This window comes from Mustela nivalis (genome assembly GCF_964662115.1).
Source record: "Mustela nivalis genome assembly, chromosome: 2".
In the NCBI taxonomy this organism is placed as follows: domain Eukaryota; kingdom Metazoa; phylum Chordata; class Mammalia; order Carnivora; family Mustelidae; genus Mustela; species Mustela nivalis.
In genome coordinates, this window is record NC_139021.1 from 159,176,348 (window position 1) to 159,204,219 (window position 27,872).

The 27,872-nt window shown below is 37.3% G+C and overlaps 1 protein-coding gene across 2 annotated transcripts in view; it reads right to left on the bottom strand.

The window, feature by feature from the left end:
* Positions 1-4,103: 4,103 nt before the first annotated feature.
* Positions 4,104-27,872, bottom strand: part of ERLIN1 (ER lipid raft associated 1) — a 39,888-nt gene continuing 16,119 nt past the window's right edge. For both annotated transcript variants that reach the window (XM_082722286.1, XM_082722285.1), the window contains 6 exons: positions 27,000-27,073; positions 20,019-20,077; positions 17,603-17,694; positions 9,660-9,749; positions 8,545-8,624; positions 4,104-6,397 (listed from right to left, as the gene is read on the bottom strand). In XM_082722286.1, the coding sequence (XP_082578412.1) occupies positions 6,176-6,397; positions 8,545-8,624; positions 9,660-9,749; positions 17,603-17,694; positions 20,019-20,077; positions 27,000-27,073 (617 nt within the window). In that variant the 3' untranslated portion in view covers positions 4,104-6,175. The remainder of the gene's footprint in view (positions 6,398-8,544; positions 8,625-9,659; positions 9,750-17,602; positions 17,695-20,018; positions 20,078-26,999; positions 27,074-27,872) is intronic.

Below are 27,872 nucleotides of genomic sequence, written 5' to 3' on the forward strand. Positions count from 1 at the left end.
ATTAACCTACTAAAGCTATAGTACTCAGGTTCAATAACTGTGATTTTAAGATTTTATTTGAGAGACAGAGTGAGCAGAGGGAGAGGGACAAGCAGATGGATGTGGGGCTTGGTCCCACGACTCTGAGATCATGACCTGAGCAGAAATCAGGAGTCGGACACTTAACCAACTGAGCCACCCAGGTGCCCCAGTAACTGTGACTTCATATTTTAACATTAGGTAGAGCTATTGTGACTATTCTTTTAAAACTTTCCCTATCAAGTTTGGGATGTTAGTTTAGTTCCAAAAACTACCTGGTTGATATTTTTACTGAAATTTCATAAACATGTAGATTGATTTTGGGATAACTGCTCTCTCTTCCTTCCCACAGAATAAGTCAATTTTTTAAAAATCTTACATCCTATCTTTAACAGTTTAAAGTTTTTTCTATAGATCTTGAAATTTCTTGCTTATTCCCAAGTATTTTATCCTGGCTTTTAATTAATAAAAACTGGACTTCATTATATTTTTTAAGTTTTATTTTATATAGGGTAGCAATTGTTTGTCTTAAAATAATAAATTTGTGGGGCACCTGGGTGGCTCAGTTGTTTAAGTGTCTGACTCTTGATTTTGGCTCAGGTCATGATCTCATGGTCATGAGATCGAGCCCCGTGTTGGTTGGGCTCCTTGCTCAGCTTGGAGTCTACTTGAGATTCTCTCCTTCTCCTTTGGCCCCTTGCACTCATCCTGTCTCTAAAATAAATAATTAAATATTTAATAAATTTGTACTTAACTACTGAATTCTATTTTTGCAATCATTTTTAGAAAAATTTCTTGTACTTTACAGGTACAATTGTATGGTCTACAAATATGCCTCCTTTGGGGTGCCTGGGTGGCTCAGTGGGTTAAATGCCTTTGGCTCAGGTCATGATCCCAGGGTCCTGGGATTGAGCCCCGCATCCGGCTCTCTGCTTAGCAGGGAACCTGCTTCCCCTCTCTCTCTGCCTGCCTCTCTGCCTACTTGTGATCTCTGTCAAATAAATAAATAAAATCTTTTAAAAAAAATGCCTCTTTTAAAATTTTATTTCATTCCCTTTTTCTAATTCTAGTAATGGTAGATAGACTTGTTTTATTCCTGATACAATGGTGATCCTTTTAGTCTTTCATCAATTAGCCTGATTTGAGAAATGTTTTCTCTGGCTAGGTATTCATCCATTCCCATTTTATTTTATTTTTATTTTTTTTTATTTTTAAAGATTTTTTATTTATTTATTTGACAGACAGAGATCACAAGTAGGCAGAGAGGCAGGCAGAGAGAGAGAGGAGGAAGCAGGCTCCCTGCTGAGCAGAGAGTCCGATGCGGGACTCGATCCCAGAACCCTGAGATCACGACCTGAGCCGAAGGCAGCGGCTTAACCCACTGAGCCACCCAGGCGCCCCCATTCCCATTTTATTAAGGGTTTAAAAAGTTAAAAAATGGATGTTAATTATCAAAGCCATTTTCTATACAAACAAGACATCATGTGATTGCTCCTAAATTCTACCAACATGATGCTTTTTTATTTGTATTTTGGAGAGAGAGAGGGAGAGAGAGAGCTCGAGCATGTGTGAGCAAGGGCAGGGAGTGGCAGCGGGAGAGGGAGAACAAGAATCTTAAGCAGGCTCCATGCCCAGCGCAGAGCCCAACAGTGGGCTCTATTTCACAACCCTGAGATCATGACCAGAACCAAAATAAAGACTCAAACACTTAACTGACTGAGCCACCCAGGCACCCCTACATGGTTAATTTTACTAGATTTCCTAGTGTTAGACTATTCCTGTGTTACTGATTATCTTCATTTGGTGGTAATGTAGTATTTTTTTTTTAATTTTTTATTTTTTATAAACATATATTTTTATCCCCAGGGGTACAGGTCTGTGAATCACCAGGTTTACACACTTCACAGCACTCACCAAAGCACATACCCTCCCCAATGTCCATAATCCCACCCCCTTCTCCCAAACCCCCTCCCCCCAGCAACCCTGTTTGTTTTGTGAGATTAAGAGTCACTTATAGTTTGTCTCCCTCCCAATCCCATCTTGTTTCATTTATTCTTCTCCTACCCACTTAAGCCCCCATGTTGCATCACCACTTCCATGACATGAACAGACATTTCTGCAAAGAAGACATCCAGATGGCCAACAGACACATGAAAAAGTGCTCCATATCACTCGGCATCAGGGAAATACAAATCAAAACCACAATGAGATATCACCTCACACCGGTAATGTAGTATTTTTAATGTGATGCTAGACTGTTAGTAGACTTTTGCACTGATATTTTTAAGATTGGTAGCTATTTTTCTTTTGTAGTATTTTGGTCAGGCTTGGCACCTTTTCCTCCCCTTCTATTCTTTAGAACTGTTTAAATGTAAAACCCAACCCCTTAATCACTACAAAAAACTGACTACATCTTCAGTGAGCATGTTGATGTTTTGGTAAGTGCAAAGTGCTCTACGAATATTAACTGTTAGAAGCTCCAATATCTCAAATGTTGTGCTATGTGATGTCCTCGAGGAGAATTTGGGTTAAAGAAGGTTGATGCTTGGACTGATTACCTTAGAGCTACAATCACATTTTCTATCTCTTCTTCCTTTTTAAAATCCATCATGATAAAGATATCATGAGATCCTCATTACTGGAAATCACTGCCCCCTTTATACAACCTCTATGAGAGTGGGACAGGGTCTTGGACAGGGTCTAGATCAGCCTCCCCCAGTTTAGGAAGACAAAAATGCACCCCAACAATCACCATGCAGAAATCATTATGCAAACTGCATAAAAATATGTTGCTGAACCACTGAAGAGCCCTGTGAAGATGTAAACAAGTTCAGAGATGTTAGGTAACTTCCCATGGTTACAAATTAAGTCCTCACACAGATAGATACTCTACCCTAATTTCTAGGTCTTTCTTTTTTCCCCCACTATTCACTTTCCTGCATTTCACATTCATCCTTTTTTTCTTTTGTGCAACAAAACTGACACTGACCAACTGATGAGCAACAGATACCAGCCCAAGAAAGAGCAGAATCACAGTCCCTGCCCCTAGAGAGCTGAACATTTGTGAAGAAAGACATCAAACAGGTAAAGTGACGTGTGTGAAATGTTCTAAGGCAGAAATGTGAAGTGCTGACCTGAGCCAACAGTTTAGCGTGACCTGTCTGAAGAAGTGAAGACTTATCAGGAGTTAGCAAAGGAAAGTCGGAGTTACAAGGGGAAAAAATTAGCCAGGTTGATAGAACACTTTATTTAAAGGGACACAGAGAAGGTACATTCAAGGACTCAGGCTAGAGAGGTCTGTGGGGGCCAGATCACAAACAGCCTTCTATTGCACACATTTGGGACTTATCACCAAGCAATCAGAGATCACAACTTCTAATTCACAAAATTGCTCTTCCATAGCAACAGGCAGAAATCACTTAGTTCTAAATCACTTCATTTTAATACCCACCCAGACCTACTGGATAATTGGTTTGAATGAGTTAAATTTCCCTGGTCTGCAGCAGCAAACATAGAATACTATGGGGTTGGAGTCCACAGGAACCCAAGTAAAGGGCTCCTGTCGTTGAAACTCCCAAATACTAAGCCCCGCTGCCCAACATCACTGTGAAATTATTTCCCAGAAAGGAAAGGTTGAGAGGTGGGTAGACGAGGTCCAGCCCTGGCTCTTGGACTAACATTTAAATTGGTGACAGTAGTTACATCATACCACTGCCAGTTATAATTTGTACTGTTTGTCCTTCCTCTGCCTTAGTCTAACTGCCCCACCTCCTCCCTCCCTTCTTAGACAGCCTCCGAAGGGCACCATGCTCCAGCCTCCCTCTTTCCTCTTCTGCTGCTGACCACATCCCACCAAGAATCAGAACATTCCTAGTTAAATTCTGTGTCAGGAAGAGTGGAAACCCTGCTTTCAAAATTCCTATAGCTGGGAAGCAGTATTCTGAGAAGAGTGTAAGAAACACCTCTACAGTTGAGTGAAACTAGTAAATAAACTGGCTACCTAGTCAAAATGGGCAAGACAGCCTTAGGATTATGTTTGAGACAAGAGAAAATAATGGGAGACATAAGGAAAAAATACAAATCACTGATAGTAAAATAATTTTATTTGGTTTCTTTTTTTTTTAAAAAAAAGGTAGCAATTCACATATAAATTTAGACTTCAAGATTACAGTGTATATTTGCCAAAAGGAACATCCCTGCAGGAGGGATAGACTTAGAGCCTGAGCGAGCACTGGGAAACACACTCCACGGAGAGTTTAAGTGGAAGTAGTTTCTTTACGACTTTGTAACACTAGTTCCCTGTTCCTCAACTCTGCCACCGGGGGCTTGTAAGAAAACCCCCATCCATCACTTTGGGGCAACAGCTTTCAGCTCATGGGAATAGGAAACATCTCTAGGAATGAAAGCACAAAGGTCAATGACCCAAATTTCCCACAACAATCATTATCTATTCGCAGCAACAATACATGACAGGTGAAGAGTTTATTCTTACAGTTCAAAGGTTCTTTAAAGGAGGGCTAGAGAACACAAGATCCATTCATAAAGAGAGTGCATATAATAAGCAAAAATAAAAAAGGATTCTCTCCATTATTACAAATGCCTCTCTAGTATAAGGCCCAGGGAAAAGACCCACTCAAATTCGGGATTCCTTCCCCATAGAAAGTGTTTGGCACAACCCGCAAGCTGTCATGAGACTGACAGGACTGACAGCGGAAAGATTTCTGGAAAGTGGTCCCATGACTTCTGTCTGGCTTAACCACAGTATACATGAAAGATGTCTTAATAAGCTGCACAAACTCAGGCCTAACTATGGGGCACACTGTTTCAGGAAAACTAATCCGAAGGGAATAAAGGCCCAGATGAGATAGGTCTCCCATAGCCACAGGCTTACTCATAACTCAGTCTGTCATCCTCTCATGGGAGATTAAATCCCCTGGCTGCCCAGGAAGTCAGTGGATTCCTGACTTCCTAGGGAGGGTGAAAGCTGGAGAACTTTGATTTCAGCATCTCAGAGGCGGGGGCAGGGGGGAAATAAGACAAAGATGACCAAAGATGCTAAGTTACTCTGTTCCACACTATGTAGGCTCCAGAAGAACAATATTGAGGAGAAGCAGTGTGCTAGTAACCATGACAGCCCTAGGACATGGCCTTCAGGCAGAGGTACTGGGGCAAATAAATGTACCCCAAATCCAGTTTTAAAAATGAAAACTTCCTGCAGTTATGATACAATACTGTGCAGTGAACAGCTGGGAATTATATGCTGCCCTTAGTTCTGGTTAAAGCCCTGCCCTGCTCTTGGCCAGCCAGAGCTAAGAGGTGACATATAAGGAGTTTTCTGTGGCTAAAAACCAGGCACCTTAGTTATGAATGGCCTGGGGCAGTAATGCAGTCATCATCCAATGGAGGGGAATGCAGGGCCCCAGAGCTTTGGTTCAAAGCAAAGGTTTCATCTCACCCAGAACGTCAAGCCAAGCTCTTTCTATCTCTGAAGCTACTAATGCAATAACTGGTGATTAGGAATCCCTGGTTGGGTGGCAAGGTACATATATCCCAGCAGGCCAACTCAACTACAGGAAAATAAAAAGGTGCAAATAGTATCAAGTAAATGGTTGCTCAAGTGGAAGATTATTTCCTGGAGAACTTCAGCGGACTAGATGCTAATCACATGGATGAACGCTGGGACTGAACCCCACAGAGAGAGCCTGGGCCCCAGGTGTGATCGGTCTTCTTCACACTTACCGCATCCGGGCATCTTCTCTGGCCTCCTATGTCTTGAATGGCTGAGCACACGTTTGCCCGGGGACCAATGTAAACATTATTCAATAGATCTCAGCTTAGAAAAACACAGCTTGTTATATACTTAATGTCTAACATTCCAGTGCAGGCAGTATCTTAGCATCAGACTTTCCCTCATTCATGAATATCAGTTCAGAAAGGAACATACACAGGATACTTGATAAAACTGTGGCTGAAAAGACATCTGGGTGCCAGACAACTGGCTCTATCCTGCAATCGGCTGATAAACCAGGGCTACCACAGGAGAGGCAGAACAGACGGAGCACAGGTTCTCTGTGAATCAGAAGTGTTGTATAACCATTGTTCCCACTTAACCCCTTGGGCCACATTCTGATATGGGAGTACATTTCCACCCCTTGCATCAACCTGTGCTCTCCTTGTTTTGGATGGGGCTCTCTCCAGAGGGTTCAAGAGCCTCCTTAGAGAGGAGAGAACTTTTTCTTCCAGTCCTAACATCTGAATATTTCGAAGCACAAGAGGAGTCCATGAAGATGCTAGGGATGTTGCTGCCAAAGTAGATCTTACTGTTAGAAGCAATGGCCTGGTACCTTTTGAGCTCCAGATACTCCGGGGTCAATTTGTGCTGTGTGGGGGCAAACAAGAGCAAAGGAATCAGGACACTTTGGTCCAACAGTCATCTCTCTCTTTCCTTACATGCATTTTCCCCACAGCTCTCCTGCATCACTACTCAACTCTGACTCATCGCCCATGACCTTCTCTCAACTTTAACGTGTGGCTCTCACATTCACAGCCATATTTTAGACTTAAAGTTCCTTAAACAAGTTCCTGTCCTAATACAGGAAGAAGCTGTTCATTTTTAATAAATAAAAAAAAAAAAGTATGGAGGAAGTGGGTTTTGGGAACAATAATAACTACTAATATTTCTATAGTGACTTAAAGCCTATAAAATGTTTTTGTATCTACTTTCTTATTCCATCTAGCTGAGTTCAACCTGGAATCAGCCTGCAATCTCTGCAGGTTCCCTTAAGCAGTAAACAGGTCAACAGATGAGAGTGGCAGAGCTTCAAAGGGGCTGGGCTCAGAACCTTATAATCAACCATCCATGATTCTGCTTTTCTTGACCACATTCTAAAAGTGGAAAAAGACCTCAAGAAATTACCTAGTCTGGCCTCATGCCTCTACTTAGAAGCTGGTTGTTAAAACTGACTATAATGAACATGTTTGTCAATCAAACAGATCTTTCTCCCTATCACAGTTTTTAGTTCTTTAAATTTAAATCATGGTGCCATGATACATCCAACCAAAATCTCTCCGGGCTTAATCAAAACTTATTCCTAATATTCCCTGGAATATACTTTCCCCAAAGCCTCTGGGAAACTTTCCTAGTAATCCTTTCCACATCTCAAATCCCCTGCCTGTCCTATAGACCCTTCATAGACCCCCAACACCTTCTACTCCTTGGATCTACACTCTGTCTGCTGAAATACTCATCAAATCAGCACATAACCAAATTACTTTCTAATGCCTTACTACTATAGGTCATTATCTGATAGCATTTTTCAAAATGGCATAAAACTGCTGTCCTTTTCAGCATAAGGCTAATTTCAGTGACAAAGTCTCAATACTTGTGTGCCTAGCCAGGTTCTCCTGTGACAGATCTGAATTGCTAGTTTTATATACAAGTTTCTCATCTTGTCTCCATCTTGACCAAATTCCATCCTGTTTCTATAAAGTTGTGTCTCCTCCGATATGTTAAATTTACTTCTAAATTTATACCAGATTTCAAAGTATTGACAACTTCCATTCTATAAATCTACCATGTCTTATCATTTCATCTGAAACCACAGTATGTTGTTCCTTTCTAAATTGAAAGAATTTAAGACCTGTCTATACTTTCAATCTTGACTCTAATCCTTTAAACCACGCCAAACACAATGGACCTCCTTCTCAACTCTTTCAATATTCTGATCTATTTTGCAATTAAAAACTTTATAAACCTTGGTCATATTCTTCCCTTCATAGAATACCACAGGGCTTCTAGCTGCCTCTTCCTAATTCCTGCCAAGTAGGTCTACGTTCTCTAAACCTAGATTAATCCAAGTACTTTTATAAAAACTGTTCACCTGTATCACGCTCCTTTCTCAAATTATCACACATCAAGTTCCTCACAACTAGATTATTTTTAAACCCAGTAAACAAGCAGTACTCAGGGGCATTTGAAAGCATATGTTGCAGGGAGTACTACTGATGCTTAGCAGGCAAGGGTCAGGGATACAAAATAGCCCATAATACATAAGACAGTCTTAAACAATGAAAAAGTATCCCATCTCAAAATGCCAGGAAGAAACACTACACTCAATAAGCTTAGCATTTATACAAAAAAGCTACCTTACCTGGAAAGCAACTCTAAATGGACTTTACTCTTCTCCTGTTACTCCTGTCATTCCATGAGAAGACCCTCACCTTTCCTGGTTACTGATACGGCACTATGGATGGATGTTTTATGGTATTTGACCTGTGTTTACATATCTGCCTTTGTCCTAGCTCCCCACTTTTACTAGGAGCTATACAAAGTTCTCTCCCCAATGAGTGTGCAATATGTCTTGATAAATGATTGGCTGTTTTTAGAGAGTGTGATGGTAACTACCCTTCCTTGACACTGGACAGATCACCTCTATCACAATACAGCCTCCCCCTCCCAAACCCCAGCCCCAAGGAAAAGCAAAATCCCAAACACTCTATTATTAGGAGTGGCAGAGAGCAAGTCACCTTATTTGAGGTGGCATATTTGTGTGCAGCGTAATACTCAGCATCTGCCTTCGCCTTCTCTCGGGCCAGGAATGCAGCATCTAGCAAGCAAAATAGAGTTAGGGTGTTTAAAACAAAGAAAAGTTGTAATCCATTTCCTCAGCTGGGTTAGAGGTCAGATTTTATGTTAAGGAGGGGTTTCTTTCTCTACTGCCTAATATTTGGATCACTTTATTTTTTTAAAGATTTTATTCTTTTAAGTAATTTCTACACCCAGTATGGGGCTCAAAATTACAACCCCAAAAACAAGTCACATGCTCCACTGACTAGCCAGCCAGATACTCCTTGATCACATAAAGGCATTTATCAACAAGTTTTCAAATCCCAGTCCCCAGACACACTCTTCTCAAAGCGGAATACTCTTGTCAACGTCAAAGAACTCTCAGCTCATCAGAGTCTACTTCATTTTGTTCCTTCTTTCCATTTTTTCCTCAAAAAGCCTCATATCCTACCCAGGCTCTAGGCTTCAAGTAAAATAATGAAGTCCAGATATGAAAGCTCTGCTCTATTTATTGCACCATCTGTACCCCCTCTAAATTTGATCCAGAATTAGTTAATGCAGAATGACAGGAAGTAGTAGTATATAAGAAAAGAGGTTGAATGTCTGGTCTTCAAGACGGCTCAGAACATCAACATCTCACTATAGGATATCAAGGAGTTTGAGAGCCTCTGTGAAAACTGGGGCTTATTTTTTCCTTAATTTTTTGGTTATTTTTGTTGTTGTTGTTGCCAGGTAGAAAAGAAACTGGTAGTAGTGGGGTTTCTTATCTTACATGTTCCTTACAACTGGTTATAAGTAATTCTCATACTTTGCCTGAGAACAAAGTGGTAGCTAATAAGCCACAACTTAAGGACAGAAAATGAAAGGATGAGTTATCTATAGTCACAAACCAAACCAAGAGCTGAACACGTATTGGTAATTTTTTATAAAAATTTGTCTGGGGTATGAGGGCAGACACATCCTCCAGACCAGATTATTCTGTCTCTGGCCCTCCCACCTACCACAATTAAGAGCCCGATCTCTGAGGCAGAGAAGTAGTTTGGGACAGTCAGAGCCTCTTTTCTCCCTGATGTACCTTCAATTTCAGAAATGCGCTTTTCAGTTTCTTTTTCCATCACCTTCTGCTGAAACCGAATTTTTGCCACCTGTGCAATCTTCTCTGCTTCTGTAATTATATACAAAAGAAGACACATTCAAAAATATTTCTCTAGTTCCAGAAATACTTAGAATAAGCAGCACCTTGTCATAACATTTATACAATTTTTATGGGCTGTTTCATTAAGTTTTATCCCCCCAGACTATAAACTACTCAACAGAAAAAAAGGAATTTATTTCCTATTTCACTGTTCTGTTGACAGAGCTAGTTTTGTGGGAAAGGGGAGTACAAAAGGTTTCATTCCTTCATGGTATACACAGCAACAGTCCACAAGCTAATGGGAAAAATGATACTTCATGAAAGTACTCAGAACAAAAAAAGAGCAACAAAAATGCAATGCAACACAGAACAATCTTATAAAATGGCAGGAGAAAGAAAGAACAAGGAAAGTAAGTTAAACCAAGAAAGGCCTTCTGGAAGAATTCCTAAAGAAAATAATGGACATGACCTAGGAGATCATGGCAGAAGGCATAAAGACAAGAAGAATGAATGAAATCACAATGAAAAGGTGATTATGGAGGCAGCCGACAAGGGAAGACAACAAATAATTAGAATAGAAAGAAGGCTAGATAACTCCCATCTTCAGCAATGGGCTAAAGAATTTTAATATACTCAGGATCAATTGATTGATGGTTAAGTCACCATCAGGGAAATGACAAAATGAAAATAATATCAGAGAAGTATAATTCTGACTTCTGCTGAACATGAAAGAGAAAGCAGGCTAATTTTTCTGACTCTGTGAAAATAAGTGTTGGGGATGAACAAGTTAGCTGCAGCAGGAAAAAACCAAACACCCTCAAGTAAACTAGAGGCCTAACCAAAGGATCCAGGACCAGGGAGGAAAGATTCTAAATACACTTTCAATTCAATCACTGCAATTCTTGAAGAATAATTCTCAATTCTCCTTTTCAGCCAGAGGGTTAGTATTTTAACACATCTTATCTCTGGCCCTTGGGGGAAGTGCATAGCAGGAAAAAAATTTCCAAGTGGCTTCCTATTTCCAGAAGATCCAGTATCCTTTAGCAACAACTCCAGCACATACTTCCCTATCTCCTCATTAGCTTAAAATCAACCTATATCACACCACCCTCCAAACAGACTACAATGTTCAACTGGACTAGAAACATACTTATAAGCCGAAACTCAAGATAAAACTTGAATTAACAGGTAAGGCATCTAGAGCCTACAGCTAGGACCCAGAGAATGGTGTCTCAACATAGAGAAACTGTTGCGGTTATCCCATCTAACACTGCTCTCTCACATGCAGAGATAAACGAGTAAAGAGCATGAGCAGACTTAACAGTTCTAGAAAAATGGTGGAGTAGGCTTAGAAAACCCTTTAGGTAACAACACTTTTAAGTCCTAGACAAAATATAACAATTTTTTTTTTTTTTAAATGCATGGTTAAGATCACAAGAAAGGAGGAGAGATCCTCAAGAAACATAAACAAAGGGAGAGCTGAGAGCCAGTAGAGTGGTGGCCTTGGTGGTGGTTATTAGACAAGTGAGGGAGAGGGACTATTGGACTATTGCTCATGCAGGGTCAGGAGATGAGGCCTTGAGATGTTAGAAATGGGGCTCCTTTATAAAATCGAGACCACTAGAGGGCTTCAACTCCAGAGAGGCTATCTATAACTATAACTCTATCCACCAGCCCAGTGATAAGTACACTTTCTCTAGACACATCACAGTGAAATCGAAACACCCAAAGGCATAGAGAAAAATGGTAAAAGTAAAAAGAAGAGGAACCCAAACAAAAATGAAATACTACTGCCACAGTGACAAAGAAAAGTAAGTTTCATTAGGCTTAGAACTACAGGCTAGATTACCATTTAAGAAGGAAACAAAACCATTTCAGACCAAAGAAGAATGATTAAGTAACTACTCCTTAGCCTTCACTGAAAAAAACAAATAACAACAACAAACTAGCAGAAAAAAGAATGAATTGTCAAAAACAATGGAGAGGGAAAAGTTAAGTAACACCTATAAATCAAAATAGATATTTACTGTTAAGAATAGATGATAATGATAATAGTTAATGGGGGAATAAAAAGAACATAAAACCAGAATATGAGCCAACAATACGTAAAATTGGAAACAGTGGTAAGAATTAAGGCATTCTAGTTTTATTTAAGAGGACGGAAAGGATGATTAGCTTTAGACTCTGTCAAATCAGTTATGCTTATTAACATTTTACAGGTATGACCAGTTATACATTCTAGAAACAGAATACAAATCTACTAATCAAGTAAAAGGAAGAAAAGAATAAAGAAAATCCAATCAATTCAATACCAATCAGAAAAGAGAGAAAAAAGCAGCAGAGGAAAAAAAATGCGTGGTAAATAGCACAAAATTAAATGATACAAAACAAATCCAAATATAGCAGTAACTACAATAAATATAAAAAGACTAAACTCACCAGTTAAAAGACAGAGTCTCACATTGGATAAGATAACAAAATCCAGCTATATGCTGTTTACAAGAGACACACCTAAAACATAATGACACAGAAAAGTTGAAAGTAAAAGGATGGGAAAAGATACATCAAGAAAATATCTAACCAAGAGAAATCTGGCATAGCTTTAATATTAGACAAAATAGATCTTAAGCCAAAAAGTGTGTCTGGAATAATGAGGGTTATTACATAATAGGACCAATTCTCCATGGAGATGTAACAATCCTGAATCTCTTAATGATATAGCCCTAAAATATATAAAGAAAAAAAATTACAAGTCAACAAATCCACAGTCATAGTGGGAGACTTTAATTTTAACACACCTCCCTCAGTAACTGACAGTTCAAGAAGGCAAAAATTAGAATACAGAAGATGTAAACAACACAATTCATAAGCCTGACCCTAATGGATAGATATAGAGAACACTGTATCCAACAAATAAAGAAAACACATTCAATGTTCTCAAGCACACACAGAACATTTACCAAAAAAGTACCATGTATTGACAGGCCACAAAGCAAATTTCAAAAAATATTTCAGAATCCAAATAACGGATCATATTTTCTGACTATCATGCAATATTAGAAATCAATGGTAAAGTGGTAGCCTCCTGAAAACCCATCCAATAAAAAACTGAAAAAATACTTTTAATACTTCATAAATGAAAGGAGAAATCATAATGGAAATGTTTTTATAAAAACTAAAACTGAACACCAATAAACTACATTTCAAAACCTGTGAGATGTACCTAAGGCAGAACTTAGAAGAAAATTTATCATACATGTTTCCATCAGAAAAGACTGAAAACTAAAGAATTTAAGTAACTCAAGAAGTCAGAAAAGAACCAATGAGAAAAGTCCAAAAAGAAAGGAGAGAATAATAAAGTAAGCATAAATAATTTAATAAAAAAGTAAGTGATAATAGAATCAATGAAATAAAAATGCAGCTCTGTGAAAAGAAGAATGAAGTGTAACAGAACTCTGGCAAATCTGATCCAGGAAAAGAGAAGGCACAAAATAATACTAGGAATGAAAAGGGGGCATTCATATTTGGTAGAGGGTTTTAAAAATCAGTAGAAAATTCTGCAAGGGGCGCCTGGGTGGCTCAGTGGGTTAAGCTGCTGCCTTCGGCTCAGGTCATGATCTCAGGGTCCTGGGATCGAGTCCCGCATCGGCCTCTCTGCTCAGCAGGGAGCCTGCTTCCCTCTCTCTCTCTGCCTGCCTCTCTATCTACCTGTGATCTCTCTCTGTCGAATAAATAAATAAAATCTTTAAAAAAAAATAAAAAAAAAGAAAATTCTGCAAATTTATGCTCCCAAATCTGAAGTTTCAGATGACAATTTGCTAGAAAAATATATTGACCAAACTTAAACAAATACCTGAAACTGACCTATAGTTAGTACAGAAATTAAACTGGCAGGCTAAATGCTACAACAAAAAACAAACAAGCATACAAAAAAAAGCACAAACCCCAAGAGACCAAGATGGTTTTTACAAGTGAGTTCCACCAAACCTACAAAGAGATAACGTATTTTATATAAAATGTTCCATAACACAGAAAAAGAAGAAATGCTCTCTAACTCATTTTGAGGCTAGTGTAGCCATGTAAAAACTGACAGTAAGCTGAAATTTATGAAATACAAGTAAAAATGAAAATAAATAAAAGTAAAAAATTTAAAGATATTATCAGCAAGACATAAAGAGAAGTGTATTGGGTGACTCTCCTATATCATGATCAAGTGGGTCTGTCCCAGGAAGGCAAAATAATTCAGTAACAGAGAATATATTAATATAATTCACCACACTAACAGCTTCAAAAAGAAAAGTTATATGGTCCTCTCAACAGATACAGAAAAATTTCTCAAAGATTTAATAGCCATTCATGATAAAAACTCTCAGCAAGCAAGAAACAGGAAGAAACTTCATTAACCCAATAAAAATTATTTAGAGCAAACATCACTGAGAATATTTAAAGTTAGGAACAAGACAAGACTACTTGTCGCCATCCTTCTTTTCAACACTGCACTGTAAATCATAGCTTAAACCAGTAAGTTAAGAAGAATACAAAGATGTGGGACTACAAAGAAAAAATCAGAACTGTCCTGAAGACAATCTGACTGCTCACATGGGAAACTGAAGAGATTTTCAGCAAGACTGCTAAACAAATAAAAAAAATTAACAGCGTACCTCCACAAAAGCAAAAACCTGTTAGAAAATGTACCTTCAAAAAAGAGCCTATTGGGACGCCTGGGTGGCTCAGTTGGTTGAGCAGCTGCCTTCGGCTCAGGTCATGATCCCGGCATCCTGGGATCGAGTCCCACATCGGGCTCCTTGCTGGGCTGGGAGCCTGCTTCTCCCTCTGTCTCTACCTGCCATTCTGTCTGCCTGTGCTCACTCTCTCTCCCCCTCTCTCTCTGATAGATAAATAAATAAAATCTTTAAAAAAAAAAAAACAAAAAAAAAACAAAAAACAAAAAAGAGCCTATTAAAAAAAATTAACAGCGTACCTCCACAAAAGCAAAAACCTGTTAGAAAATGTACCTTCAAAAAAGAGCCTATTTCGTACACCTGGGTAGCTCAGTCAGTTGAGCATTTCACTCTTGGTTTTGACTCAGCTTGGCTCAGGTCATGATCTCGTGATCTCCTGATCTCAGGGTCCTGGGGTTGAACTCTGTTTGGAGATTTGCCTGTCCCTCTTCCTCCCTCTCTGCCCCTTGCTCTGCATTTGCATGTACACTTTCTCACTTTATCCTCCTCTGGAATAAATGAGTAAAATCTAAAAAAAAAAAAAAACCAACAACCTATTTCTAATAGTAAAAAACTTGAAAAATAAACAAGAATAAAACTCTAAGAAAGAAAGCACCAGAAATTTAAGAAGAAAATTATAACACCTTTTTGAAAGGCCTTTCTTATAAATGGAGAGATGTAAACAGATTTATAAGATTCAGTATCATAAATATTGTAATCCTCTCATATTGACATGTACAGGTAATGTAATTCTAATCAAAATCTCAGCACAGCAGCATTTTACAGAACTTGAGGTGGTTCTAAAATTTATATGGAGGAATAAAAAGCCTCTGATTGTCCCAGACAATTTTAGGAATAGTTAGGAATCGTTAAAAGGAATAATTAAGGAGAAACTTGCTCTCCCAGATAGCAAGACTTAACATAAAAAGTGACAGTAAGTGAAACAAGGTAATTCTGGAGAAGGACAGAGCAAGAAATTAAAACAAAACAGACCCTAGCAACAGAACAAATTATATACAGTATCTTGTTATATGACAGATGTGGCATTAGAAATAAATAGAGGAAATAATGAACTTTTCAATTGTCCAAAATAATTAGCTTGCTACATGGAAAAAATAAACTGAATTCCAATTTCAAACTAAACCCTAATATAATTTATAAAATTATACTATAAATTTATAAATTCCAGATGGATTCAATATCTAAATACAAAATGCAAAACTGTAAAACTTTTAGAATAAAACTATTACTTTGGGCATGGGAAAAGCACAAATCAGAATGGAAAAGTCTGATGAATATGAGTACATGAAATTTAAATATATAAGAATGTCAAAGACATCATAAAGTTCAAAGACAGGCCACAAAGTGAGAGAAGATATTTGCAATGCATAGATCTGGGGAAGGATTAATATCCAGAAGATATAAGGAACTACAAATCAGCTCAAAAAAACTAAACAGACAATGGGCTAACAGTTTAACAGACAGCTCACATACAAAAAAAGAGAAACCTGAATGACCAATAAACAATATTCAACTTTCCTAGTAATCGGAGAAATACAAACTGAGATTATATGAAATGTTTTCCACCATCACACTGACATAAATTTTAAAAGGTCTAATGACTCTAAGAATTGAGGAGGATATGCAGAAATGGGAATTCAATAAGGCAAACAAAGGAATAAATGGGGAATTCAAACCCTGCTGAAAAGAAGGTAAAAATGGTAGAATCACTTCGCAGAGCAATCTGGCAAGACTGAATGTTATAAATTTGAAGATGTATGTACTCTGTGACCCAGCAATTCTACTTTGAGACATGTATTCAAGAGCAATGCTTCTCAAACTACCTATGGAAAAGCAACCTCCCCCCTTATTTGTATTTCAGTCTGTTGGGAAGCAGTATTTTATTAATTAGAATAAAAATTAATTATTAGGAAAACTATTAAAAACAAAAACACAGGCTCCAGTTTTTTATTATTAGACTCAACAGACATAAAATGTGCAATACTGTAAGAACTTCTAAGCACTCATTCTCAATTCTGAAGTCACCTCATTATGGATCAGAAACAAAAAGCTGGTAAAACAGGGCACTGACCGACACTACATGTTGAGTAGCACTCCCACAGAAAACTCTGAATGTGTGCACAAAAAGATATGGCTACTGCAGCACTGTTCATAAGGAAAAACTACTAACTACCTAACTCAGAATGAATGCACAGCAGTTAAAAATTAACTACATCTACACATATCAATATGAATAAAACTCAAACAATGTTGGTAAAATAAAGGCAAGTTGTGAAATAAAAGAGTTTGATATTTTTATGGTTTAAGACAATTCTATGAGTTGTTTATTGTTATATACTTACAGTTACAGATATTGTTATATATTTATAGTATAAAAATATGGACAGAAAGATCTGTATAAAAAATTTTAAAATAAAACCTAATTAGAGAAGGGAAGTCAAGAAATAGGACCAGGTAAGGGTACATAGGAGGTTTCAAAATGATAAATTTATTCTTAAAAAAAATATGATCTGAAAGGATGTGGCAAATATTAAGCCTTCATTTTACTAGTCTCTGTGCATTCCTGCATACTTGAAATCGTTAAAGAAATGCTTCTTAAACTTCCAGCATCCCAAAGAACAAACAACTGAGAGTCTAAGAGGGCAGTCCAATATATAGTATCCTGGAGGTAGAGAAGTTTCACTGTGATTCAAAATAAGCTGTAAGCAATCCTGCCCTTCTGTTGAATAGGACAACATCTACCCATCCACATAAAACTCAGTGCCTGTCAAGAGCAAGGATACATATTATAATCCTGAGCTTTGGCCAAAAAACTTTCCTATTCTTAAACTATAGGAACAAAACTCTACTCCACAGAGGCTAGTGTTGCCCAAAAACCCTACCCACTTTTTTTGTCCTCGAAAAAGCAGTAGCAGCCAAAGACATGGTAGAGAGCCAAAGCACTTCATTAAGTACTGACACCATCTAGTTTTAAAAGCTGCAGGACATCTGAATATACAAAAAGGAGTTTCTAGAATTCTCCACTATGTATGATGCAATCTTATTTGATCCTATCAATATCCAGTGTCAGAATGACAAAGAACAGGACAAACTCATAAAACATGGACTTAAGACATTCATTTCAGAAAGAAATCCAAGTACCTATAACAGCCTTTTTCCTCTCTGTCTCAGCTTCTTTCTCCACAACCTTTTGTTTCTGTGCAGCTATAAGAAGCTTTGTCTTTTCAGCCTCCCTGTGAATCAAAATATTATTAAAATTAGAAATGATGTGCAGTCACAGCCAATAAATCTGACTCTATAGTGGGTCAAAGAACCATTTGCAAACGAACTTTCTGATCCATTAAGGTGCTTAGAGAGGTGTTACCCCATTTTACTTATAATAAATCTGAAGCTGAAAGGTTAAATGATTTGCCCAAAGTCACCCAGATATGGGAATCAATTTATACATTTGAATTTTAGTCTGACCTCTTCCTCTAATTGTATCATGGAAAGGCCTGTGATCTGCAAGTACCCAGAGTATATAAATGCTTCCTCTGTTGTTAGGCCTCCAGCTAGCCCATACAATACTTCTGGGCCAATATGCAAAATGCAACACCCTCTGGGCAGATGCAGTCCCTCAGGTCCATAGGCTGATAAATATAATGGAGCTAGATTTCAGCAGTTCCTTAGGCTTAAGCAGCTACCCTATTTATAATTAGGTATTAGTTATTAAGTGGTGAACTGGGGCTCAATGAAGAAGAATTTTTTAAGAATCTGAGCTTTCTAATAATGGAAATGGCTGGCCCATCATTAAGCATGTACAAGTGGTGACCCAGGTGACCACAGAGCAGAAAAAGTATAGAAAAAGATTAATATTATGTGGGCGGTTAGACCTCAAGGCGGCTTTTAAATGTGGGATTGTAATAGTCTATAAAATTAGGAAAGATCCAGATTTATCTGAAAAGTAACTCCAACAGTTCCCCCCCAAAATTTCCCCCCAAAGAGCTCTCCTTTCCCCCTGCCAAACTGGTAAACAAATAAAATGGCATTCTCGATACTAGGAGTTATCTGAGGGCAGAGAACATATAGTCTTCATGTTTCCATCACTAGAAGCTATCATACTGAAAACCTAAGACATCCTGAGCCTTCAATCAAAAAAATTTTTTAGGGCGCCTAGGTGGCTCAGTCATTAAGTGTCTGCCTTTGGCTCAGGTAGTGATCCCAGGGTCCTCAGATCGAGTCCCACCTGGGATCAAGTTGAGTCCTGCATAGAAATCTTTGCTCAGGGGGTCTGCTGTCTGCTTCTCCCTCTCTCTCTGCTCTTCCCCCTGCCCATGCTTGCTTTGTCTCGCATGCTCTCTTTCTCTGTCAAATAAATAAATTTTAAAAGATCAAAAAAAAAAAAAAATTTTTTTTTTTTATACCAATGGATCGGATCCATGATCTATCCAGCCTGGCAGTCAGTGCTTTATAGCTTTAAAAGAGGGAGTTCCTTTTCTACTAATGAAAAGGGAAAATAAAATTCTACATAACAGAAGATAGAGACTTGGGAACAGTAAGGACTCAGCAGTAAATCACCTAGGAAGAAGAATTATTTCTTGAACCCTCTACACTTAAAGAGTTGTATTCCTGGGGCGCCTGGGTGGCTCAGTGGGTTAAGCCGCTGCCTTCGGCTCAGGTCATGATCTCAGGGTCCTGGGATCGAGTCCCGCATCGGGCTCTCTGCTTGGCAGGCTCCCTCCTCTCTCTCTCTCTGCCTGCCTCTCTGACTACTTGTAATCTCTCTCTGTCAAATAAATAAATAAAATCTTAAAAAAAAAAAAAAAAAAAAGAGTTGTATTCCTGACTTTTGCAAAGTTACTTTTCCAGCATTTCATATTTTTCCTCTTAAAATACTAGCCAAATTTCCTAAAGACTTTTGTTTCTTCTTTTCAGTACCTGTCATACAAAAATAATACTGCCATTTCAACCACAGTAGGTATTTCCCTAACACGAATATTCAGAACACTAAGAAATTAATTTCATATCAAGCAAATAACTTCTTATTCCCACTCAGCCCTGGACCCAAAAAAGAGAAGACTATCAGTAGTCAATTTAGGCACAGCTTCCCAGAAGCAAATTGTAAAGATCTAGGTGTATGTTTAGAAACACAATCACATATAATGGAAAACCAAACTTTGTAATGATAAGGTGTCTATTCTTACTATTGTAACACAGTGACACAACACGGGCACTCTCTTCAACCTTAGCAGTTAGGACTCTTTCCTAAATTCAAATTTAATTCAAGATATTCATGTCCAAATTATAACTCCTTAGGCTTTCAACAAAAGTTCTAGAGCAAACTGCATCCTTAGCCACTAATGCTGCTTCTGAAATATGTTCATATATAAAGAAAAAACTAAGAATACTCTAGTGAATTAAGACACAAGAATAGATAATATTATCAGAATTAAAGTATGGGAAATAGATATACACCCCACCCCAGAGTGTAACATCTCATATAAGTTTTCTCTACACTGGTATATTAATATTAGGCAGTCCTAAATAAATGTTTTGGGATCCCAAGCATATTACTCACATTAACTCAAAATTTCTTCTTATGGCTTCTGGGATTTTGGGTTTTGTAACACGCACAGCCTAAAAAATAAAAGTGAAAAGCCACAGTATATTTGAAAAATATATCTTCAAACTGCATCTTCTACAGATGAAATGAAACTCCTCAAATGAAACTAATAAAACAATTAAGACATAGCTGCCTACTAACATGTGTGGAGATTCCACTAGAAAATCTATTCTTCATGCCATCACACCAAGAATCATAGATAGCACGGCTTCCTGTTTCTTTAAAAGATGCCTGCCTATGGGGGTCAGGGGAGATATCACTCTATCCACTACAGAAACAAACTCCTTTAGGGAAAAGGTTCTCCCTTAAAAGACCTCTACAAAGCTCTACAGCTGGATACTTTCGTTTCCTTTTCAAGTCTGCAAACCAAAGAAACAGAAGGAAGGCAAAATTACAAGATTTAAATTGTGAAGGAGGAAACAGTAAAAACAAAAATAAAACCAAACAAAGTTCAGGTCAGTATATGCAACTTAATACAGTGAACAACAAATGTATTTACTATTTCCTAAACCTGCAATCACTCAGTACCAACTATACATAAAGAGTCCAAAGTTGAAGGAAAACAAATACCAGTTAACAGCTTATGCTCTTTCTTCCTACAATCTCACTTAGAACAAAGTCTACTTGTCTCTGTAGATACCCTTTACTAGACACTGTGTTTCCCTAACCATCCTGCACTTTGGCATTAATTAAGATTATTTACTTGGGAAGTGCAGCCTTTTGAAGGCTGAGGTTTCAACATCAGGCAACTCTCTAAGTTTCTGATTAACTAGTTAAACATACTCACCCCTGCCCCATACTGCAAACACACACAAAATACTGCTGATCTGAAGAAAGTTTTAATTTCTCTTTGAACATTGGCTAAACCTTTAAGCAACAAAGCCTTTAAGCACATAACCTTCTTTTGATTTAAATTCAATTAACATAAAGAATATTATTAGTTTCAGAGGCAGAGTTCAGCAATTCATTAGTCTGATATAATACACAGTGCTCATGACATCATGCAATTACCCCAGCCTCCAGCCCCCTCCTCTTCAGCAACCCTCAGTTTGTTTAAGAATGGTTAAGAATCTCTTATGGTTTATCTCCCTCTCTGGTTTCGTCTTGTTTTTCCCTCCCTGCTCATGTTCTTTCTCAAGCACATAACCTTCTTTTAAAAAGGCTTTTGAAAGAAGACTTTCAAGCAACACAGACTTTCCTACATGAAAGAGAAGAGTAAAATCTGTGAAGAATTTGAGAACTATCATAACCAAATACAAGAAGTAGTGAAATGGAATAAGCAGCTAGGGACTGTAGTGAAAAACTCATTATATGCTGAAATTGAAGCATGTGAGGACATAAGGACAACTCATGGAGATAGCTAGAAGACAAATAAAAATTTATAACCAGCATCTGTGAGATTCCAGATTTCACTATGTGACTATCAGAAATGCAGATGATTTCTCATATGTATTAATATGATTCAGAAGGAAGCACTCTCATTTTGCATTTAATTAAGAGAATAGCTATACATCCTTCTAGTCTTATTTTTTATTTATTTTTAAAAGATTTTATTTATTTGACAGAGAAAGACACAGCGAGAAAGGGAACACAAGCAGGGGGAGTGGGAGAGGGAGAAGCAGGCTCCCCACTGAACAAGGAGCCTGATGCAGGGCTGGATCCCAGGACCCTGGGATCATGACCTGAGCCAACGGCAGATGCTTAACGACTGAGCCACCCAGGCACCCCTCTAGTCTTATTTTTTTAAAAGCATAAAACATGACTGTTTTCTGAAGACATCTTGCTGTATGAGGCTAAAGAACACACTACATGCTTGCTAATCTTGGGAATCTCGGAATTCCCAAGTATGTGTAAAATAAACACCTACTGTAACAGATAATGTAAGTTACATTATAACAGATTCAAAAAATAAAATGACAAGGTGCCTGGGTGGCTAAACGGATGCCTTCAGCTCAGGTCATAATCTCAGAGTCCTGGGACTGAGCCCCACATCAGGCTCCCTTCTCAGCAGGGAGCTTGCTTCTCCCTCTGCCTCTGCCCCCTGGTCATGCTCTTTCAAATAAATAAAATCTTCAAAATAAATAAATAAATAAATGACAACACATCTAAAAACAATGGCCAAAATACACACACACAGGAGTGGAAAATGAATGTACTTCAAAGTGACTGCTGCTTATAAACATATATTTTAAATGGAAACCCAACATATAGTCACTCTCTTTAATAACATAGGGAAAAAACATCAAAGATGTATACTTTCACCACTCAAATTTGACACAGTAGTTGTTCAAGAAAAATGGAGTATAAATACAAAGAGCAAAATTAAAATACTGATTATTACAGAGAATGTTTATTCAACAAGTATTAATTGGGTGCCTCTGTGCCAAGCGCTGTTTGTTCTAGGCACTAAGGATACAGCAGTGAACATGGCAAGAATGCTCTCATGGAATTGAAAATTTTAAAGGGAGAAAACACAACAGATAACAAAAAGCAAATAATGAATAAGAAACTTTCAGATAGTTATGAATTAGGTGAAGAATTTAAAGAAGGTGATTTGGATACTGGGAAATGGTTGTAGAGGGGAAAAAAATCAAGATTTTTTACTTTGGTATAATTATATAAATAAAAAATCTAAGGAAATTCATAAAGTTGCAAAAAGCAAGATAAATAAGCTCTAAAAGATCTATTGTATAACATTGCACCTACAGTCAATATTAATGCATTGTGCACCTAAAAATTTAAGAGGATAGATTTCATGTTAAATGTTTATACCACGTATACAACAACAAAAAAATCCAAGGAAATTAACCCCCAAAATTTATTAGAAACAGCAAACTCAGCAAACCAGTAGTCACACAACAAAATTTACCAAGAATCATTTGCAATCCTCAATGATTGTACAAAAAAAGACTACATTTAATAGCATTAAAACTTAGTAAATCCATGAGTATTAATTTAATTTGAGATATGAATTTCTCGCCTGGTCAAAAATTCTAAAGAAACAAATATGATATGATTAAGTAAAGCCATAAACTATGTTCCCAATTTTAAACTTGGAACCTGACAGAGCTTGAAAATATCAATAATGAAAACTAAGCTGGAAGAATAAGCTCGCAGAAATATGAAAGGCCACTATTTTTAGAAAGATAATACCTCTTACCAGATTTTAAAAATGAATAAAAAGTTGATTATCATGAACATATAGTAATGTGTTAAAGAAGGAAGGCGACAAACATACTGGAAATTCTAAAAATGCATTCCAGTTCCTAATAAACTTTTATGGCAAAACTAAAGCAAGCAAAACATTGGAGATCTTGATCTACCAGTTTAAAAACATGAAGTGATACTTTTTTCATTTGGTAATTCTTTCTATAAAAACAACATAAAATTATAACTAAATTAAAAGATCCTCCTCATTGCTATGCAGAAAATGATGTGGATAAAGGTAAAAGTCAAACAGGGACAACGTTGTAGGAGACAACTGTTGGAAATCCAGGCAAGAGATGGTAGCTTGGCTTAGGAAGATAGCAGTAAAGATAGAAGAACAGTTTTACATGGATTTTGGTGGTAAAATCAGCAGGGTATGGGGTCTGATTAGATGTTAAGGGTGAGAGGGTTGTTAGAGATGCCTCCCATATATCTAGATTTGTCAGAGGGAAGGAGGGGTCATTTACTAACAAGAAGGAAAAAATAAGAGAGAAGATTTGATGGGAAAAGACTAAGGGCTCGAAAACTAATGAAGGAATAGGAAACAGATGAACAAAGTCCAAAAAAACTATACTATATAATGGAATTTAGCATACACTAGAAATGGCATTTCAAATAAGGGAGATGGGGACATAAATTATTCTATAATTCTTGTTACTACCAAGTTGGGGAAATGGGGAATTAGAGCCCTATCTCACAACTGACATCAAAATGGATTTCAGATGAATGAAAGATTCAAATCTAAAAAGCACAACTATAAAGGGGTGCCTTGGTGGCACAGTCAGTTTAACATCCAACTCTTGGTTTCGGCTCAGGTCATGATCTCAGGGTCATGAGCTCAAGCCCCAGGCTGGGCTCCACTCTCAGCATGCTCTGCTTAAGTTTCTTTCTCTCCTTCCCCCCACCATCCACCGCTGTGCCCATGTGCTCTTTCTTACTCTCTCTTTAAAATAAATAAAACAGAGAAAAAATGTTGTAATTTGAAAGTAGCTTAAAAAAAAAAAAAGAAAGTAGCTTAAAACATGCCAACACTACAAAACACCACAATACTAAATACTAAATACTAAAATTTCTACAGAAGTTTAAAACTTCAGAATTGCCAGGAGGAAAAAGATAGTAAGTAGTAAAGAAAAAACTAGGAGAAAATAATTCCCATCCATCTTAGAGTTGTAGTAATTAACATATTAAAAATAAGTTATATATTTATTTAAAAACAGTTTACTTAAATGAGAAAAAGATAAATTATTAAAAAATGAACAAACACAAGAAACAATTCACAAATGAAATACAAATGGCCATTAAATATGCTAGGGCATTCAACTTCAATAATTAATACAAAATACCAAATTAATTTCTCTCAAAGGATTAAGAGAGTCAGCATGCATCTGTAATTATCTGGGTACAATCATAAAATCCAATGTGTAGAAAACTATACCTCACCAACACTGCCGATGAGAGAATAAGATGCTAAAATTTTTCTGAAAGGCCACATTTGTCAATATTTACCAAAAAGCCTCCAAACAGGGCATACACTTTGATTCCTCAATCCTACTTTTAAGAATGTATTTTAAGGAAAGGATTTAAAAAGATGTATATACAAGCTTGTCATTGCAACATGTGTCTAACAGTGAAAACTGGAAGCCATAGATTAAATAAAAAACATTAAAAGTGATAATGTAGTGAATCTATATTTTTGACTTGAAAAGATGCTTATATATACTGTTAGTGAAAAAAGCAGCTATGGTACAATCCCACTTTAATTTAACATTATTTATACCTATAAACAAACACATGCTCCTCTAGATTAAGAAGAGCCTGGAAAGATACAACAAACTCTTATCTGCATTGTACAATTACGGGTGAATTTCATCTTCTTATTCATCTTTTACCCAATATCTAATTTTTAAAAAAACATACAGAACACACGTGTGCATAAAAATATTCAGAATATACAAAATACTACTATAAATCAGTAAAAAAAGGCAAAACAACACAACAGAAAAGTGAGGAAAGAATATGAATAGGCAGTTGACAAAGTACAAAATGGCCAAAAAATAAAACCAAACCACCAAAAAAACCCCCTTGATGCTCAACCCCATTAATAACCAAAGAAATGCAAATCAAAGAGAGATATAACATCATTCCATATGGCAAAAATCAGCATGTCTCAGGGTCAACTGCTGGTGAGGTTTATGGAGAAACCAGTACTCACATATATTGCTGAAAAAACTACAGATTTGTGCAGGGTTTTGAAAGATAATTTGTACATACAAGGAGATGTGCCAAAAAATTCCTACCCTATTGTTAACAGCAAAAAATTGGAAACAACAGAGAAATGATTATATAATATAAGGCAAAGAATTCCAGGCAGCTGTTAAGAATGAGCTACATTTCCCAAGTAACAATATGAGCAGTATCTAAAAATCTGTGACATTCACACTTATTATCCTTAACATAGAAAAGCAACTCCCACCACAACTGAATGGACAACCAGGTGGATTTTATAAAGTTTGCAGTGGACTTTTCAAATGATCCCTAACTTTGGCAGCTTCCCCTCAGGCACCAGTCAGAGATGATGGCACGGCATGAGTAAGGACAGGGAAAACCCTCACCATCTCCAGTCTTGTTATGAGATCACACGAAGTCACTTACAGTGAATGCACATTCTCAACAGTGCAACACTTGAGACTCATGACACCAAAGTTTTTCTCTTTAGCTGCAGTAACCATTACCACAACTGATCTCCTAGAAACTCTAAGAAAGGGTACTACAGAAGCCATATTACCACTTCTCAGGTAATCCAGACCTATAGCCATAGATACCTTTTAACTGTTACTATGACCACTGTAAGATCTGCATTTCACCTTGACACCCAATATAAACATCTACACCACACTTAGAGAAAACAAGTTTTACAGAACAATACTTAAATTTATTACATGTCATGTGTTCTGATTTTTCTTACTCAATTTTATTTTATTTAAAATGCTGTCATGATCTACTAAAACTGATTTTAGAATTACTCATGGATTTCAACCCAACCTGTAAAAACACTGACCCAAAAAAGCCAGCCCACAACCCCTCGCCATTCTATCTCCCAATGCCGCCGCCACCACCACCACCATCACCACCACCAAACTTATCTGCCACCTTCCTTTTATTCAGGCCATTCTACCCATCTGAAACACCTGCCTTACTCCTTCCCCACCATATAAATCCTGCTAATTCTTCCAGACCCACCTAAAATCCCAACTCCATTATAGTTGTTTCCAGGCAGACTCTCTTGAAATGTTCTTGAATTCTAAAGACTTACAGCAATAATCATGCCACCAGTTCATCTGTCAATTAATCATATGTGACATCTGTTTTGCTAGAATTATTGTTCAAATCTTATACTTGAAATCTTTGTTCATAATCTTACTGAGTCTAAAACCTTACTCCTACAATGATTAATAACCATAACTGTATCTTAATAATGCCTCACAATTAGCAGTGAGTGGATTTCATTTCCTTGCAAAAGCCGCAGCTTATCAACAGAAAATGCCAGCCAGGACAAGCTACAGAGTATTTTATTTTGGCATAGACCTAAAGTCAAATTGAGAAAGCTATTCTACAAAATCCCATAGCATTTCAATTAAATAACTGCTGAATAAATAATGTCCAATGAAAGAACAATTCAATTCAAAGTTCTCAAAATTCCTACAGAATTACCCTAGGAAAAGGGCTTACCTGTATGGTGAGGCCTGGGGCCATGATGTTTAAATCTTTCTGGAGAGCTTGCTTCAGGTTTTCATCTATTTGATCTGTTTTTGAGGCCAAGAACAACATCTCTTATGATACTCAAAAAAATTTTTTTTCATTATATTAATACTGAAAGAAACCCAATCATTATTAGACTTAAAGTTTCTATGGTACTGCTCTATAGAGCTTAAACCACTTCACGTATATATGTGTACATATATATACACATACATATATGTGTATATATAATACATACATATGTGTATATATATAAAAAGCTAATTATATATTATAAATATAAAAGTTATTATATGTACACTAAAAATGCATATTTAGTTTTCCCTCTGTATGGGAGAAAGTGTGAAGAACTGTCAAAGACTATATAAGGAAAAAAGATGAAAAGTAGGTTGTTCATCCAATAAATGAAGATTCTAGGTCTCTAATATCTTAATTCAGTGTGATTACTGAATATGTGTCCTGATTCTCATAAAAACCAAATTCCCATTTTCAGTCTTTTTTTTAATGTTTATTCATTTTCTAAGATTTTATGTATTTGAGATAGAGCTAGAGAGAGCACAAGTAGGATGGAGAAGCAGACTCCCCACTCAGCATAGAGACCGATGCAGGGCTTGATCCCAGGGCCCAGAGATCATGATCTAAGCTGAAGGCAGATGCCTAACCAACTGAGCCACCTAGACGCCCCTAAAATTTATTTATTTGAAGGTGAGTGAGTGAGTGCACACACACGCGTGCACACGAGCAAATCAGTGGGGAGAGGGAGAAAGAATCCTCAAGTAGATCCCCCCCAGGTTTGGAGCCCTATCCAGAGCTTGATCCCAGGACCCAGAGATCATGAACTGA